This window comes from Leucopleurus acutus (assembly GCF_964270905.1).
Source record: "Leucopleurus acutus genome assembly, chromosome: 7".
NCBI lineage: Eukaryota > Metazoa > Chordata > Mammalia > Artiodactyla > Delphinidae > Leucopleurus > Leucopleurus acutus.
In genome coordinates, this window is record NC_139150.1 from 28213486 (window position 1) to 28229695 (window position 16210).

Consider the following 16210-nt stretch of genomic DNA (forward strand, 5'->3'; position numbering starts at 1 on the left):
ATTCTGTCTGGGTTTTTCAGTTTTTCTTTTTTTTTTCACTTCCAAGAATGAAGGGAACTTCAATAGATATCCAAAGAAAAAGAAAAACATCTCCATTTATAAGTTGAAAGATTGATGCCCTGGGGGCCATAGGAACCTAACCCTTCTACTATTCCTGCTTTTTTGTTGTTGTTTTTTAATAGCTTTTATCCCCTACCCCTAGAAAACTTCTCTTCTAGAAGTAGTGAGTTTATGGAGGTATTGCTCACTGGGTGAAAAAGAACATGTTCATTTTGTGGTCAGTTTTCCTCCATATGCCCTAGGATATGTTGAACATTATAAGCAATAGTAGTCAAATGTACATGAGCTTAAAAACATCTGGCTACGTCTCTTAAGAGCTCTGTGACATTATGCTCACATTTTTAAGCTTTTCTCAGCAACTGTGGGCTCCCCTATATAGTGGAGCAGCCTGTTCTGAATTTAGCTGTTATCACATATACTAAGTTTATGGCTTAGATTAGGAACTTAAAACACATTTGACTCTTACTGGGGTCATAATTAGTTGGAATTAAAAGAGTATGAGGGGGGCTTCCCTGGCGGCCCAGTGGTTGAGAGTCCGCCTGCCGATGCAGGGGGACACGGGGTCGTGCCCCGGTCCGGGAAAATCCCACATGCCGCGGAGCGGCTAGGCCCGTGAGCCATGGCCGCTGAGCCTGCAGGTCCGGAGTCTGTGCTCCGCAACGGGAGAGGCCACAACATGAGAGGCCCGTGTACTGCAAAAAAAAAAAGAGTATGAGGCCCAAAATTACATTCTTAGGAAACCTAATTTCAAATTCTAGATCTTTCTCATGTTAGGGAAGTGAGGGCTGCACTACTTTGCAGAGTCTAGGTTTACTCATCTGTAAAGTTACCAATAGCTTCTTCATAGATTCCATGAGTGAATCCAATGATATCATATGATGAAAGCGCTTTGCAAGTGAAATGCAATATCCAAATGCTTGTTCATTAATTCATTCAACATATATATGGCAATGGCTTAGTGTGTGCCAGGCAATATAATTAAGGATGGTGGTGAGCAAATGAAGTCATTACAACATTTATTTTTCTCAAGACCAAAGGATATTTCTCTATACAAATATTTTAGTATATTTGTTAAACAACTTTCATGTGACTTTACAATTTGAAGCTTACAAGGAATTTTTCCAAGCTACTGCCTTATCATTTTAGAAACAAGGAAAGCAATTCTGAGAGAAGGTACATTACTTGCCCAGTGTTCTGTGCCTAATTAATTGTGTGTAGGAAGCAAGTGTTGACTGGCTCTAAAGCTCACACTCTTTCCAAAACACTGTGTTATCTCAGACAGGAAAAGTTGTGCTGTGTTAATCTTACTGGTTTTAATAGCAATTGGAGAGAGGCTAAATTAAGTAAACTTGGAATCCAAACAGAATGACAGATGTATGGAGAACGGGACAACCACAAATTTGTTCCACTAAGCCGAATTTCTCCTGCAAATTATATCACTTGGCACAATGTAGGAATAGATGGAATAGATGCTCTTTTTTTCCTGGAACATTTCTGTCATACAAACTTAGTAGATTAATCCAGGTCACAAATAATCAAAGCAAGAGATAAAGGGCCTGTGGTGGATTTTTGCTTCTACATAATTTATTCTCTGGAGTCAAAGCTTACTCTGGAACTCAGGGGCACTAGGATAAAGAGGTACTGATTACAATGATCCTGGCCCAAGGAGCTTCCCGAAAGGGTTCATGGAAGAGGTGGTTTGTGTTTATTCGTATTTAGAGGGTTAGATATAGGAATCATATGTTTGTCCTAATTTGAATTCAACAATTATTTTGAGTATAATCATTTAGGTGATATGGTATCTCAGCTACGTTTAAAAACGTTTTAAAAAATATTTTTTTATTACAGTGGTCATAGCAACTGCTGATGATGGTCAAATGATTGCATTGCAGTTCCACACGTTTGGGACAGAATTAATTTTTGCAGCAGATTATAGGTCCAATAATAGCATTCAAATTGTTTAGATGCTAAAGAAAATAACAGATAACACATCTGTTTTGCAATAATTTCTCTAAGATCACCAATTAAAGGAATCTAATGCTCTCATTCTATCTGCTGGGGGGAGGGGAAGAGAGGCAGAATAAATGTTTCTGAAGAGGCAGATGTAGCAAAGAGCACTGAATTTTATTTTAGAGTACCTAGATTTGAAACTGAAAGATTTGGAACTTCTTTTTTTCTCTTCTTTCAATGAAGCCAATTCCTACCCAAGATCTTTATTGTGAAAATGACCCAGTAAGGGTCTAAAATATAACATGAAGCTTTATGACACTAAATAATGAAAACTTGACAAATGAGAAAATAAATATATCCAGTTAAAGCATTTAAAATTGATATCTTACCCTTAATTTGAAAAACCACATTTACAACAGAAGAATATGGAACATTATGACATTTATGTAACTCTGAGCCTGAGGAATGGTTTCCTTTCCTTGATTTGAGATCAGTATTCTTTTGCTTTACAGCCTCAAGAAATGCTTTCCATTTTATGTAATAATTTTCAGGATAAAGAGAGGGGATATTAGTGAGCATTGGATAAAAAGTAAGGTGCTGTAATTATTTTCTTCAAGTTTTGACTTATCATTAGTTTATTCCTCAGGTAAAACTGATAGATGAATCTATTTAAAATATTCTGACTCTCAGGTCCAGAGTTTCTAGTTCAATCTCAGAAAAGAAATATGTAAGATAATCCAGAGATTCTTGGGGCCTTTGGGGTTATCTAACTGCTCCTCTACATTTTGAGCTCCAGAAATGTCCTCCAAAAGACCAACCATTAGCATAGCAAGGCAGTTTAAATGCATTTTGGGGCAAGCCAGGGAGGGGTCCAGTATTTGCAACAAAGTAAAATTAGGAATGTAAGCATGGAGGATTATAAACTTCCCAGCACCCCAGGGGGAATGTAGTTAGACCCAATTATATAATTGGTATGTTCCTTTTGTAATATGACTCAAACATGAAACATATATCACTGTCTACCTTCTCACAACATTTGAAGATTTAAGACCCAAACAGAAAAAAGTCTTTAATAAGTATTGCTGTTTTTTGGGGGAAATTATCTGAAAACTTTCCACAATTAATTGTGTAACTTGCCTTCATTTGCATAGTGCTTTCAAATATCTAATGTGTTTCTCAGAATACTACCATGAGTTAGTACAGTTATTCCTATTACACAAATTTAGAGCCTCAGACTTTGAAAGTTGAAATATTTTGCTGAAGCTTGTCCAGCCAGTAAATGAGAAGGTAAAAAAGATCTCAAATTCAGCTTTTGTGACTCTTGCCCCTGCAATCTATTTGCAGCACTGACCCATCTTGCACTGATAAGAGCCTGAAATGAGCTGTTAGAATTTTGCATCCCCAGCCTGTAATGGATGCAGGAAAGTTAGGTTAGAACGATGTAAATAATTGAAAATGACAAATGTCAATAAAAAATTAAAACTGAACTTTATTTTCCCTCTAGGTCCAAGTCAGAGTTGAAGCGTATGGAACAGAATGTAACCTTTTATGAAAAACAATTCCTCTTTGACTTTAATAACAAAGATTTGCATTCAAATTCAATCTTTGCTCCGGAAATGAATCCTCCTTTCTCAATAACTTTCTGTTAAAGCTTTTTCAGATAAGCCTACTTTTTCAAATTGGTAATTTCTTCTTAACCTACGTATTATTTCTAAATTTAGTTCACTCTAAATGCTATAATTTATGCTGCACAGGCATCTGGCATTTAATACCAGAGAATAATAAATAATACTAATTGAGTTGGGGGCAAGGAGCATTTTTCTGTGCACTTTTCATGTATTTCACTTACCTGATCCTTATTACAATCTTATGAGATATATGCTATTATTATCTTCATTTTAACGGTTGAGTGAGGAACAAAAAGATATCATTGACTGTGAGGTGTGTGTATGTGTGTGTATACATATATTTTTTATATATATATATATATATATATAACATATATATCTATGCAACAAGTTTCCCTAAAGGGACTGAAAAATACTTAGGGCAGAAAACTTTCTATTTTACTTTTTTGTATCACAGAACTATCTGAAGATGTGCCTTGAGAATAGTGGACACTCAGAGTATATACCTGTAAGCAGATGGACAATTTTTCATTTAGTTCCTCAAATGCTGTCTATAGTTTGTATATTATGAAGTTATATGTTGCTTTACTATTTATAGTTATTGCTTGCAGTAGTAATTTCTACTAAAAGACCACCACAGGAATAAAGGATGTTGAAAGGAGGCAGGACTTGAGTCCTCTTTCCCAAACATCTTTCTCTCTGTTCAACCTGAAAAACTCAAAATCTATATATTTTATGTGCTATTCTGCATTTTTATTGACATATAATTGACATGTAACATTGTGTAAGCTTGAGTATGTTGATTTGATACACATATATTGTAATAGCAATACCACTTAGCATTATCTAACACCTTCATCACATCACATAATTATTTTTTTTGGTGGTAAGACATTTAAGATGTAGTCTTTTAGAAACTTTCAAGTATATAAGAAAATATTGTTAACTATAATCACAATGCTGTGTATTAGATTCCCAAAATGTATTCATCTTCTAACTGTAAGTTTATATGCTTTGACCAACATCTCCCCAGTTCCCTCATTCCATAGCCTCTGGTAACCACCTTTCTACTTTCTGTTTCTATGAGTTCAGAATTTTTAGATTCCACATGTAAATGATATCAGACAGTATTTGTTTTTCTCTGCCCGATATCTCACTTACCATAATGCTCTCAAGGTCTATCCATATTGTCCCAAATGGCAGGACTTCCTTTTTTCTCGTGGCTGGATATTATTCCATTTTCTATATGTACCACATCTTCTTTATCCATTCACCCCTTGACAGACACTTAGGTTGTTACCATATCTCGGCTATTGTGAATAATGCTGTAATAAACATACAAGTACAGATATCTTTTAAATATCTTGCTTGCATTTTCTTTGGAGGTGTACCAAGGAGTGGGATTGCTGGATCATATGGTAGTTTTATTTTTAATTTTTTGAGGGATCTTCATACTGTTTTCCTGGTGGCTGAAGCAATTTATATTTCCACCAGCAGTGCACAGGCCTTTCGTTTTCTCCACATCTAACACTTTTCTCTCTGTCTTTTTGATGGCAGCCATTCTGACCAGTGTGAGGTGCTATCTGATCTTGGTTTTGATTTGCATTTCCCTGATGATTAATGATGCTGAGCATCTTTTCATGTACCTGTTGTCCAGTTGTATGTCTTCTTTGGAAAATATCAATTCAATTCTGCCCATTTTTTAATTGGACTGTTTACTTTTTGTTATTGAGTTGTATGACTTCGTTATATATTTTGGAATATAACCACTTATCTGATATTGTTTGCATGTATTTTCTCCCATTACGTAGGTTGTATTTTATTTTCTTGTTATTTCTTTTGCTGTGGGGAAGCTTTTCTGTTTGATGTAGTCCCACTTGTTCATTTTTGTTGTTGTTGCTTTTGGTGTCATATGCAAAATATCATTGCCAAGACCAATGTCACAGAAATTTTTCTCTATGTTTTCTTCTAGGAGTTTTATAATTTCAGGTATTATGTTTAAGTCTTTAATCTATTTCAAGTTAAGTTTGTGAGTGGTATAAGATTGGGGTACAATTTCATTTTACTGCATATGGTTATCCAGTTTTCCCAGCACAATTTATTGAATAGAGTATACTTTCCTTATTGAGTATTCTTGGCTCCCTTGTCAAATATTTGTGTGTGTGTGTGTGTGTGTGTGTGTGTGTGTGTTATGTGGGCCTCTCACTGTTGTGGCCTCGCCCATTGCGGAGCACGGGCTCCAGACGCGCAGGCTCAGCGGCCATGGCTCACGGGCTTAGCCGCTCCGTGGCATGCAGGATCTTCCCAGACCGGGGCACGAACCCGTGTCCCCTGCATCAGCAGGCGGACTCTCAACCACTGCGCCACCAGGGAGGCCCATCCCTTGTCAAATATTTTTTGACTGTATATGTGGGGGTTTATTTCTGGGCTCTCTATTCTATACTATTGGTCTATGTGTCTATTTTTATGCCAGTACCATACTCTTTTGATTACTATAGTTTTATAGTATAGTTTGAAATTGGGAAGTGTGATGCCTTCAGCTTTGTTCTTCTTTCTCAGGATTCATCTGTGTTTGGTCTTTTGCAGTTTCAAACAAATTTCATGATTTTTTTCTACTTCTGTGAAAAATGCAATTAGAATTTTTATAGGGATTGCATTGAATCTATAAATGACTTGGGTAGTATGGATATTTTAACAATGTTAATTCTTCTGATACATGAACTTGGAGTATATTTCCAATTGTATCTTCTTCAGTTTCTTTGATTTCATCAAGGTCTTGTAGTTTCACTTTCTTGGTTAAATTAATTCCTAAGTATCAATATTTTATTGTTTTTGATGATACTGTAAATGGGATTGTTTCACTTAGTTCTTTTTCAGATATTTTATTGTTAGTGTATAGAAATGCAACTGATTTCTGAATGTTGATTTTATATCATACAATCTTACTGAATTCATTGCTTAGTTCAGTTTTTTGGTTGAGTCTTTAAGATATTTTTGTATATAGGATGATATCATCTGCAAATAGAGATAATTTTACTTCTTCCTTTTCAATTTGCATCTATTTCTTTACTTGCCTGATTGATCTAGATAGGACTTCCAGTACTGTGTTGAATAAGAGTGGCAAGAGTGGGTACCCTTGACTTGTTCCTGATCCTAGTTGAAACACTTTCCACCTTTAACCATTGAATATGATGTCAGTTATGGTTCTGTCATATATGGCCTTTATTAAGTTGAGATATGTTCCTCTATACCCAATTTATTGATGAATTTTTTATCATGAGAAGATGTTGTATCTTGTCAAATTCTCTTTTCTGCTTCTATTGAGATTATCATGTGATTTTGATCTTTTATTCTGTTAATGTGGTGTATTGCATTTATTGATTTGTATATGTTGAACCGTCTTTACATCCCAATGATAAATCCCACTTGATCATGGCATATGATCCTAATGTGCTGTTGAACTTGGTTTGCTAATATTTGGTTGAGAATTTTTTTTTTTTTTTTTTTTTTTTTTTTTTTTTTGCGGTACGCGGGCCTCTCACCGCTGTGGCCTCTCCCGTCGCGGAGCACAGGCTCCGGACGCGCAGGCCCAGCGGCCATGGCTCACGGGCCCAGCCGCTCCGCGGCACGCGGGATCCTCCCAGACCGCGGCACGAACCCGCGTCCCCTGCATCGGCAGGCGGACTCTCAACCACTGCGCCACCAGGGAAGCCCTGGTTGAGAATTTTTGCACTATATTCACCAGGGATATTGGTCGGTAGTTTTTTTTTTTTTCTTATAGTGTCCTTATCTGGCTTTGGTGTGAGGGTAAATGTTGGCCTTCTAAAATAAGTTTGGGAATTCTCCTTCCCCTTTAATTTTTTGGATGAATTTGAGAAGGATTGATATTAATTCTTTAAATGTTTGGTAGAATTTACCAGTAAAACCATCTGGTCCTGGGTCTGTCTTTGTTGTGAGGTTTATAATTTTGATTTAATTTTCTTACTCATTATTGGTCTGTTCAGATTTCCCATCCTTCATGATTCAGTCTTGGTAAGATATTTATTTCTAGGAATTCATCAATTACTTCTATGTATTTCTTTGCTATCATTTGTAATGTCTCTTATTTCTGATTTTATGTATTTGAGTCTTCTCTCTTTTTTTCTTGGTTAGCCTAGCTAAAGGTTTTATAAATTTTATCTTTTCAAAAATCCACCTCTTAGTTTGTCAATCTTTTCTCTTGTTTTTCTGGTCTTTATTTCATTTATTTACACTCTGTTCTATGTGTTCCTTCCTACTGCTAACTTTGGGCTTAATTTGTTCTTTTTCTAGTTCCTTGTAGTTAAAGTTAGGTTATTTGAGAACTCTTTTTTCCCTTAATATATGCATTTATCACTATATACTTCTCTTTAAGAACTGCTTCTGCAGTACTTTATAGGTTTTGGTACATTGTGTTTCTATTTTCATTTATTTCAATATATTTTTACTTCCCTTTTGATTTTTTTCTTTGGTACTTTGCTTACTCATGAGTGTGTTGTTTTGTTTCCACATGTTTGTAAATTACCCAGGTTTCCCCTTGTTGATTTCTAATTTCATACCATTGGGGTATGAATAAAAGATACTTGGTACCTTGGTATCTTTAAATATGCCAATACTTGTGTTGTAGCCTGTGATCGAGATGTTTTGTGATCTATCCTGGAGAATGTTCCATGTGCACTTGAGAAGAATGCATAGTCTGCTGCTCTTGGATAGAATGTTCTCTATATGTCTGTTAGGTCCATTTAGTTGAAAGTATGATTTAAATCCAACCTTTCCATATTAATTTTCCATGTGTATGATCCATGCATTGCTGAAAGGGGATATTGAAGCCCCCAACTATTTTTGTGTTACTCTCTATTTCTCCCATCAGATCTGTTAGAATTTACTTAATATATTTAGGTGTTTTTGATGTAGGGTGCATATATATAATTGTTATATTTTCTTGATGAGTCCACTCCTTTCTCATTATATAATGACCTTCTTTGTCTCCCATGATAGTTTCTGTCCTAAAGTCTATTTTATCTGATATAAGAATAGATGCCCCTAACCTTTTTTGGTTTGTATTTGCATGGAACATATTTTGCCATCCCTTTAGTTTCAGTTCATATGTGTCCTTAAAGCTGAAGTGAGTCTCTTGTGGGCAACATATTGTTGGGTGGTGTTGTTTTTTTTTAATTCATCCAGCCACTCTGGCCTTTTGATTGGAGATTTCAATCCATTTATCTAGAGTAATCTTTGATATGTAAGGACTTACTAATAACCATCTTATTAATTACATTATGGCTGTTATGTATTTCCACTCTTCTTTTTTCCCTCTTGCTGCCTACTTAAATGGATGCTGATTTTCCCTATGATATGCTCTGATTCCCTTCTCTTTATCTTTTGTGAATGATGATAGGTTTTTATTTTGTAGTTACCATGCAGGTCACATAAAACATATAACAGTCTGTTTTATGCTAATAGCAAATTAACTTCAGTCGCATACAAAACTCTACCCTTTAATTCCCCCCCTTTATGTTTTTAACATGACAATTTACCTATTTTTATATTGTGTATTCGTTAACAAATTATAGTAGCTATAGTTATTTTTAATGGTCTTTTCCTTTAGTCTTTATACTGTAGTTAAGTGGCTAACATACCACCTTATTATGGAATTAGAATTTTATGACTGACTATATATTTCCCTTACCAATGTGTTGTCTGTTTTTATATGTTTTCATGTTACTAATTATCATCCTTTCATTTCATCTTGAAGAACACCTTTCAACATTTCTTGTAAGGTGAGTCTAGTGGTGGTGAACTACTTCAGCTTTGTTTGACTGGGAAAGTCTTTATTTCTTTTTCATTTCTAAAGAATAACTTTGCCAAAGTTCAGTGTTACTATCTACAATATAACTCAATATACTGTCCTAAAACACTTTAATTCGGTGATGAATTATTACCTATCTGAATTCACGCCTTCTTCCCCTCCCCCTCTTCCTCTCCTTCGCTTCTATCCCTCCTCCACCTCCTCTTCTTTATTTTTGTGGCCTTAAACATATGAATTCCCTTTTGTCCTGTGAATTTATTTATTTTATTGCTTATTGGTATCTCTCTTCATTCCAAAAAAAGGTGATGCCTTCCTGAACCAAATTAACTCATATAAAAGGATGACTATAAAAAAAGCAAAAATGTTAAATGAATGCATTTAATTCACAGCAAATATCTGTTTTATTTCATTTATAATATCTAGATTATTTTCAATTCAAACATTTCATTTTGGTAATTATCATTTGAATAGTAATTCCTGACTTTGAATTAACTTTATTTTGGTAATCATAATTTGAACTAAAAAAGCTCTCACATTTCATAGTTACTTTGGTGAACGTTTGCCCCTGTTTTCATATGTTACATGAGTAGGAGAATGTCATTTCATTTTGGAACTTCAGTTCGGCCACAATTTGTTCCCATCACCATTCTTAATTGTATCTGTGGGACACTGTCCCTAAGGTACCAGAAGTTTCTCCATTCCACAGGTCTCTCATTGCAAGTTTAAATTGCTTTGGGAACTGGGGAACAATTAAAACTGTTGCATAACAAATATTTACTCTTCCACATCTGTGGGATCTGGCATTGTTTGTTGAACCTGACCTTAATTCATAATGCTGACATAAGTACGAAAAAGGAAGTAATGGGTTCTTTTAGGAGGTGGAAATAATTTATCTATGTAATGGTAAGTGTTGAATATCATGAAACTGTACCTTTTCAGTCTATAGTTAAAGCTATTATTCAGTATTAATTTGTAATGTGAATAACCTGATGCAATATAGGTATCAATTTATTATCACCAAAATACAGCTGAGAATCATTATAATTATTTCATTATTATTTGTACAATGTCTGTTAATCCTTAAAGTAATTTCCATATGGTATCACATTGTTTCTTTCTTTTTTTTTTTTTTTTTTGTGGTACGCGGGCCTCTCACTGCTGTGGCCTCTCCTGTTGCGGAGCACAGTCTCCGGATGCACAGGCTCAGTGGCCATGGCTCATGGGCCCAGCCGCTCCACGGCATGTGGGATCCTCCCGTACCAGGGCATGAACCCGCATCCCCTGCATCAGCAGGCGGACTCCCAACCACTGTGCCACCAGGGAAGCCCCACATTGTTTCTTTAAAATCTCCCTGCAAGGAAAGTAAGGCAAGTATTTTTATCACTATCTTACAAATGAGAAGACTGAGGCTATAAATTAGAAGCATAGAACCTCAATCAAAAGACTTTGATTCTAGTCTGAGATACTTTTCCACTATGCTAAACCTCTGTCAATAAATGTTAGATGATCCTCTGTACTTATAATGCATAAACTGGTAATTATTTGTATAAGATGGCAGCTTGTTAATACTAACTGAAAGATATTTTAAAAAATTAAAGCCTGCTACAGATGAACAAATGTGACATATTAAAGTTTTACTGATAATTAATCTACAAATGCTGCACAGGGAAAATGCTTGAGTTTAGAAAATAAGCCTTCATCTATTCAGTCAGAACCCATCTATTATGTGCTACCACTGTATTAGGCTTAGGTGTAGAGGGATGAGCAAGACAGGCAAGCTCCTTCCCCCATGTCTCTTGTTACCTCACAGTATAACAACATAAACAGTTTAAAGCGCTGGGCGCAGAAGTAAACCAAAGGTAGCAAGACAAGCCTGGGTCAAGGTGGGTTTGACTTAGTGAGGGGATTCCTGCCTAGGAGGGAAAGGCTTGGAGCAGACGGCAGGGAGAAGCAATTCAGGTAGCCTCAGATGCATTGTCATTGCAGTTGTCTGGAAGAGGAAGCCAACAGGCTCTGTAGTCCTGGACCCAAAGGGCCTGGCTAGAACATCTTCATGTGTCCTGGTAAATCTTGCTGTCTTCTTCCATTTGCATTACTGACTGGTCTGATCAAGGGTGCTTATGTTCCTTATCCAGTACATCCTCTGACCAATTTCTGAGCCCTCTTGGGGAGAATTTTGATTTGTCGTATGAAGTAGTGTAGAGTAAGTATTGAATCATTGCCTCCTTTCTCTGGGCACTGTTGAATGAATGTAGCCTTTGTGACCCTTACTTCTCTAAAGTTCTCACTAACCATTCCCTGCTGTTGACACATGATTTCTATGGAAATTTTAATGCTACCAGTTAGGCAGGGTAGTAATGTAAAGACAATGGACTTTGGATACTTCCTCCTCCTGTTATTAGTCATGTGACACCAGCCAAGTGAGCTAATTTCAAGCCTAACATATGGCACATAAGATCCTAAAGTAAGATTTGGCAACCAAAATGAAGATTTCTCCTCCCTCTTTTTTTCTTTAAAGAAAGTTCTGGTCTTAAGATGAATAAATAAAAATTTACAATCTCATTTGGGCTAAAGTTTTCATCTCCAAAATTGTGATTTTATATTCCCTTATTGTCTTTCTCTTCAAAGTTGTGATATTTCTCTTGTGTATTCTTAATTAAATTATTCCTGTAGTGCGAATCCCTCTTTTGAGTTGGACTTCAGACTCTAAGTAATATCTGCTCTACAGTAATTTCCCCAACTTCTATCACATGGCAAACTAAGTGGCAGAGTGGGGGAAAATTGGCTGTAATGAAATTCTTAACACTATTAGCCTATGTGAGGGCTAAACTTGTGATTTTGACCAATGTCAAATGTGGTGGTGATTATGGAAAGGTCAGTTTTCACATACAATCAGTAATGTGACAAACCCATTAATCTAAATATCTTAATTCCTTGTATTATGTTTCTGCTAAAAATCTCATAAAATCCTATAGTGTGATGTCAAATTTGGCGGGTACTAACATCACAGGATCCAAGCGTTCAACCCACGTTCTGTGCTTTCTAATGATAGACTCCTTCCCCACCAAAAGACCTGCCAACATAGCACAGAGAGATCAGCTCGGTGCTTTGCGATGATCTAGAGGAGTGGGATACGGAGGATGGGAGGGAGGCTCCAGAGGGAGGGGATATGGGGACATGGCGTATTCATATGGCTGATTCGCTTTGTTGTACAACAGAAACTAACACAGTATTGTGAAGCAATTATATTCCAATAAAGATCTATTTAAAAAAAAAGAAAGAGATGTGCCAAATTCTCTGACTTCAGAGCCTCTCGGTGCACCTGCCATGCTTTCCTTCTGAGATGCGCTTGCCACCACTCCACCACGGAAACTCTTGTCCAAAAAGGATGTGCTGCCAATCCATTTCCTCCTAACTTTTGCTCACCTTCTCACTTTTTGAATACTCCCCTTCTTTGCTTCCAAACTTGTCTAATTCTTTCCCTGCTTCCAGATCCAGCCCATTTCTGAAACTCTTCCTGAATTCTCCCTGGCGTGAGCTATTTCTCATAAACTTTTTCCTTATGGGAAAATCTGTAAATTTCTCTCAAGCTACATAATGTCATTATATTCATAATATATTTTATATGTACTTTTCCTATATCCCTAGCTGAATTGTGAGCTCTGTAGTGGGAGGCACTTTATTTTTTATTTATCCTCACTGTGCTTGGAATATGACTGGGTTCAAGATAGGCTGTCAGTAATATTCAAAAGCTATTGTAGTAGTCTGGCACACATTTAACCTGCTTTAAAAAATGCTTCCAATAATATTTTTTCCTTAAGACTATTTAACTCTTTCAATATGTTTTTTTCTTAAGAGTATATGAATATTGAATTTTCTCTAAAACACAAAAGGAATATGTTCTTGTCATTTTCCAGTTTGGTATGCCAATCCACATAATAAGGCAAAAGAAAATCCATTCATATTAGAAATATCTGGATAATCTGCCAGCTCAGTGTAGATTAAAAACTTGCTACTCAAGTGCTTTCAAGACCTGTTGCGTAAGTGTAACCCTGGGCTGTTACGAGAAATGAAGACTCTCAGGAGCTGCCCCCAAAACCGAAACAGAATCTAAAGCTTTTCAAGATACCCAGGGGATTCATGTGTATATAAAAATTAGTGACGCTGTGAACCACACTTGATCTGAGCCTTGAGCTCTACTTCACTGTTTACTATGAGGTTAACCTTGGAAAAATTTCATGTTTTAATATTTGAAAAAATGGGAGTAATATGAACAATGATTGTATTTTGTTAAGCATAAAGTAGTAGTACATATACACATGTGTATACCTATTTATATAAAATACTTAAACCTTCTTGCTGTTTTCTTAGATTGACTTAAGTGAGTAAATTATGAAGATACATGCTGAAGCCACAGAATGAAAATAAGTTAAGAGACTATGTAATACTCTCCAAAGACTGTGTGTGACATTCATGTGGATCTGATCTATGCAATGGTCTTGTCACAGGAACAGTCACACAAGATACTAAGAGGAGCTGGAATGAGATCAACAACTATCTACATTTAAACAGATGTTAAAGTTCAGTTTATGCTATTCAATTTATTATTATTAATGTCTATTAAAAAATTAAAGTGCCTAATATAAAGTATGCAGTGTCAGGCGTAGAAAGAAATATGAACCAAAAACATCAAAGTTGCTGTGAAGTTTTGACCATCATGAATTGCAGAATCATATTTCTAGTCCTTGTTGAGTAGTCTCTTGCCATCTCCACTGCTTACTTTCTGGGGCAGATGAAGTCAGGCTTATAGTTGCTAATTATTCAGGAGTTTCAGAAACCTCAACCAAGGAACAAGGCTTCAACAGCAAGAAAGGTTACTTCTGTATGTTTGTTTGATCATAGGTAGATCTTCACATATTGGCAATGGGCATAGGTGCTTCCATCCTTCCCAGTTTTATTGTATTCTAGTCCTACACATTGTTGAAGATAGCTGGATGTCAGAGTTTCAAGCCAACACTCCTTATAATTCATTCTTAAAAAATCAATTGTTCAGGTAATATGTAACATGTAACATTTGTTTCTTGGCAGTGAATATATTTTATATTAGATCTTCCTTTGACATACTGAAAGTGGATGACATGGATAAAATTAACCAGACATTTGTGCTAGAATTTCTTCTTCTGGGTCTTTCTGGATACCCAAAGATTGAGATAGTTGACTTTGTTCTAATTCTAATTATGTATCTAGTGATTCTAATTGGCAACGGTGTTCTGATAATAGCAAGCATCTTTGATTCCCATCTTCACACCCCAATGTACTTCTTCCTGGGAAACCTCTCTTTTCTGGATGAGCTTAATCTCAAAAAAAGGAACATTTCCTTCTCTGGATGTGCAGTGCAAATGTTCTTAGGATTTGCAATGGGGTCAACAGAATGTTGCTTCTTGGCATGATGGCTTTTGACTGCTACGTGGCCGTCTGTAACCCTCTGAGATACCCCATCATCATGAGCAAGGTGGTGTATGTACTGATGGCTTCTGTGTCATGGCTGTCCGGTGGAATCAACTCAGTTGTGCAAACATCTCCTGCCATGTGATTGCCTTTCTGTGAGAATAATGTTATCAATCATTTCCCATGTGAAATATTAGCTGTTCTCAAGCTTGCTTGTGCTGATATATCCCTCAGTATTATCACCATGACAATATCAGATATGGCATTTCTAATTCTTCCATTGCTGATCATTTTTTTCTCCTACATGTTCAGCCGCTACACCATCTTGAGAATGAACTCAGCCACAGGAAGATGCAAGGCTTTTTCCACCTGTTCAGCATATCTGACTGTGGTAATTATATTTTATGATACCATCTTCTTTATGTATGCCAAACCCACGTCTCAAGAACTGCCTGGAGAAAACAAGTTGCAAACTTCTGACAAGCTCATTTCCCTGTTTTACGGTGTAGTGACACCTATGCTAAATCCTATGATCTATAGCTTGAGGAATAAGGATCTAAAAGCAGCTGTAAAATACTTGCTAAACCGAAAACCTATCCAATAAGTATTTCAGAAATGCAGATCTTTGTGTAATAGGCACAAAGATGGACTTATAGCTAAATCAGTAAGAAGCTTTGAGGAAACCATGGTTAAGCAGAGATATTTTTATTTTTCCATTCACTAACCTTACTCAGCTAGAATTACTGAGAACTGTAGTTTGCTATAAACTCAGCTTCCAGTGTTTTCAGATCTCACAAGTACAATGAATTTCATTAAAGTCTCATCCCAGGTGGTATCTGAAATGAGTGTTTCTGGTGTATTGTACAGAAATGTAGTAGAAAACAGTTACACATAACTTTGGAGATAGAGTGGCAAGAGTACAAAATCTTCAATTTCACAAACTACCTAAATGACATTGGATAGTCTATTCTTTGTAAATCATAGACTTGTAATAAAGAAAGAGATAAAACCAGGTACCAGTGTCAATAAGTTGGAGAAAGCACCTAGCATAGCACCAACTTCATAGTGTCCTAAAATTTCAGAATTAAAGCTGGCTCCAAATTGAGGACTAAAAGTTACTACTGAGTACCTCTCTTACCCCAAGCTAATATTTATGAGAGCTAGATATCTCCCCCTAAAGGTCACTCTGTTAATATAAGTCACACCCTCCTTGCCCCTCCCCCCATATCTACATAAAGAGAAGTTCGGGCCAGGGGAAGAAATAATCAAGGGAGTGTTCTGCCTTATGTGGAGTGTA

At 36.2% G+C, this 16210-nt stretch overlaps 1 protein-coding gene across 1 annotated transcript; it reads left to right on the forward strand.

Annotated features, from left to right (window-relative positions):
* Positions 1–14603: 14603 nt before the first annotated feature.
* Positions 14604–15517, forward strand: LOC309964439 (olfactory receptor 13C3-like; the record flags this gene model as incomplete). The annotated part of the gene is given in 3 exon segments (XM_082843442.1): positions 14604–14898; positions 14901–15055; positions 15059–15517. Coding segments are annotated over 3 exon segments (909 nt in total).
* Positions 15518–16210: the final 693 nt, after the last annotated feature.